Source organism: Gracilinanus agilis, unplaced genomic scaffold, assembly GCF_016433145.1.
Source record: "Gracilinanus agilis isolate LMUSP501 unplaced genomic scaffold, AgileGrace unplaced_scaffold49348, whole genome shotgun sequence".
NCBI lineage: Eukaryota > Metazoa > Chordata > Mammalia > Didelphimorphia > Didelphidae > Gracilinanus > Gracilinanus agilis.
Window position 1 is genome coordinate 1 of NW_025383964.1, and position 2,941 is coordinate 2,941.

The 2,941-nt window shown below is 60.9% G+C and overlaps 1 protein-coding gene across 1 annotated transcript; it reads right to left on the bottom strand.

Moving 5' to 3' along the window:
- Positions 1 to 435: 435 nt before the first annotated feature.
- LOC123255611 (nuclear factor erythroid 2-related factor 3-like) lies at positions 436 to 2,770 on the bottom strand (the record flags this gene model as incomplete). The annotated part of the gene is made up of 4 exons (XM_044684369.1): positions 436 to 550; positions 602 to 1,536; positions 2,028 to 2,126; positions 2,687 to 2,770. Coding segments are annotated over 4 exons (1,233 nt in total), but the record flags the coding sequence as incomplete, so codon positions are not given.
- Positions 2,771 to 2,941: the final 171 nt, after the last annotated feature.

The window sequence follows — 2,941 nt, forward strand, 5'->3', positions numbered from 1 at the left end:
AGTCTGAGCCACCCCCGGGGCATCCTCAGGGAAAAGAGGTTCTACCAATACACAATTTATTTTCGTAGCAGGAAAAGTACATAAATATTCACAGAAATTCTAACTCCGCGAGGCTTTGGAGGCGCTCGAGATACGAGATTCGTGACTCATTGGAAAAAATTGGAAAACCACAGCCCGTCGCTGTGGGGTGGCCAAACAGCAGTCAGGAAGACCCGAGTTCGAGTCCACCCTCCAACGGCCCCGGGTTCCTCCGGCCACCCTGCTGGCCTCGGTTTCCTCAAAGATAAAAGGAGCTGGAGAAGGTAATGGCGGAGCGCTCGGGGTCATGAAGAGCTGGGGCGGCTCGAGCCCAGCAGAAGGCCAGCCGCCAGACTCCTGGAGGCCATTGCGTGGGTGATTCTCCCGGGGGGAAATATGGCGCTGCCTCGGTCTGACTCGGGAATCCTCCTTTGAGAGCCCCTGCGGATACGCACTGAAAACCAAGATGGTGGCCCCGTAGCGAGCCTCGAGGGAGTTGGGTCCATTCCACCGGCAGCCGGGTGGCCACTGCCTGGGGCAGCCTGTGCCCCAAGGTTGCGCGGCTCCTCCTTCGCGGCCTCACTTGCCCCCCTTCTCTTTAGGGTTCTCTCTGCGGAGGCCGGAGGCGGTCAGCTCTTTGGGTACGACCAGGACGCTGCCGTCGCGGCTGCAGCGCAGGGCGTACAGGTCGGGGTCCACCGGCCGCCCCTGCTCATCCCGCAGCCGGCCGAAGATGTCCCGGGCCAACGAGTGGAGCTGGCGGCGCAGCAGGCCCAGGGCCTTGTGGCAGTGCGCAGCCTCCCGCCTCAGGCCATCCCTCTGAGCCCGCAGGGCGCCCACGTCGCGCTCCAGGCTCAGGAGCACCTCCAGCTTGCGCTGGCGGCAGTTCTGGGCAGCCACCTTGTTTTTGCCCCTGCGGCGCACGTCTCTGAGCAGCGCTGCTTCCTCTGCGCTCAGGCGGCTGCCCGCCAGCACGCTGTTGAAGGACTCCACTGGCATGCTGGTGATCTCCTCCGGGGAGAAAGGGAGGCCCGAACAGTGAGCCGGATGCCGAGCCTCGGCTCCGTGGGGCCTCGTCGGGAGGTAGTAGGTGTGATTGTGGAGCACGTGGAGCACGTGGCCCCCCGCGGCCCCCCGCGGCCCCGCCCCCTCGTCCTCCTCTGGGGAAGCCGAGCAGCCTCTGCTGGCCCCTGATGCGCTGCTGCGGCTCGAGTCCAGGGAGAGGCCTGAATCGGAATCCGCCTCCTCAAAGAGCTGGGGCACCGCGATGGGCTCGAAGCCCTCCTCCAGGGCCAGCGACAGGAGGCTGATCTCGTCCAGGTCGAAGAGCAGGTCCGGGGCCCTGGCCTCGGCCCCCTCGGGCTCAGGCGGTGACCAGGCTCCTGGGGCCCTCCCGGGGGCCTCAGTACCCCATAGCACGGCCTCTCCGAGGCTCACATCTTGGCTGATGGCCCGGCTGAGGTTCACCCTGTAGGGCCCAGCGGAGTCCACACTGTTGCTGGCCAGGGGCACCACTGGCTGCCGGGAGATGCCCTGCAAAGGACAGCAAAGCTCAGGCCTCTGAGGGGCACGGGGTGGGGAAGGGGGTGGGGCTGGACGGGCCCTGGAGGGGCCTGCTAGAACCATCCTATCCCCATTCTACAAATGAGGAAAGAGGCAAACAGAAGTTAAGGGACTTATTCAGGGGCACATGGCTAGGATGGCTCTGAGGCTGCATTTGAACTCAGGACTTCCAGTGACAGCCCCATAAACAGGGAAGGATGAATAGGAATCACCATCCTGCCCCAGGAAGGGCAGGAAGGAGGAAGGGACAAGCTCAGTCCAAGGGCTGAGGTGGAAATAGTGGAATGAAGACCAATTTATGATTTAAAGTCCCAACCAGACACTGACTGTGGGAGGGAGTGAGCTCCTCATCACTGGAGGTATTCCAGGCAGAGGCTCTGGGGGGCCCTTGGCAGGGGGCTCCAGGAGTTGACTGAGGGTGGGGTGTTACTTCCTTGTCTCCTTACCAGTGGCTCTGGCAGGGACAAGAAGTCCTGCCATCTTTCTCCTGCAGAGGAGCCCAGGAGCAGCCCGGCGCCAGGATGCCCAGGGCAGTCAGGGATGCCCTGAAACAGGAAAACAAGCTATTACACCACACCACACTCCCCCGATGCCTCCAGAGGGCCCCCATCAGTGCCTACCTGGCACCAGTCACTGAGCCTTCAAGGCTCACAGACTGGGTCTGAGAAAAGCCCTGCTGGGCTGGCCTGGGCCCCAATTCCACGGCTGATGCTTCAATGTAATCTCCTTGACCCTCAGTCTCCTCATTCTTTAAAATGGGAAGAAGCCATAATCAGAGCCAAGAGCTGGGACACTCCTAGGCCTGGAGGCCCTGCTGACTCTCCCAGGGATGGGCAGAACCATAGATTTTGGACCTGGCAGCCTGCTCTGTGGCCCATTTACTACAGGTGAGAAGACAGGCCAAAGGAGCATAGACAAGCTAGGGCTTGACTTTGGGTTCTGGGAGGGTCACTGCATTTGACCTCCTCATTTTACAGATCAGGAAACTGAGGCAACTGGCCTAACCTGGAGGGTCGGGACTCCATAACCCTGCAGCCTGCCCAACCCACTTGGAACTTGGTGAGGTTTCCCCACGCTCAGGCCGAGTACAAGGCCTCCCATTTACCTCCAGGGAATTCTCCATGTGGGGTGCCATCCAATGGAAGATGTCTTCCAGAGCCAAGGCTGGGTCAGGCTCATCCCCATCGTTCTGTAGAAAAGACAAAAGAAAATGGACTGTCATTCAGAGGAATGGCCAAAGCATTGGGGAGTGGCCAGACAAGCTCACCGGCCCCCCAATCCTCCCCACCCCAGAAATAAGGCTTCATTTGGGCTCCTCATCCCGCAGTGAAATATCCACCATCTTCCTCCTACAGAGAAG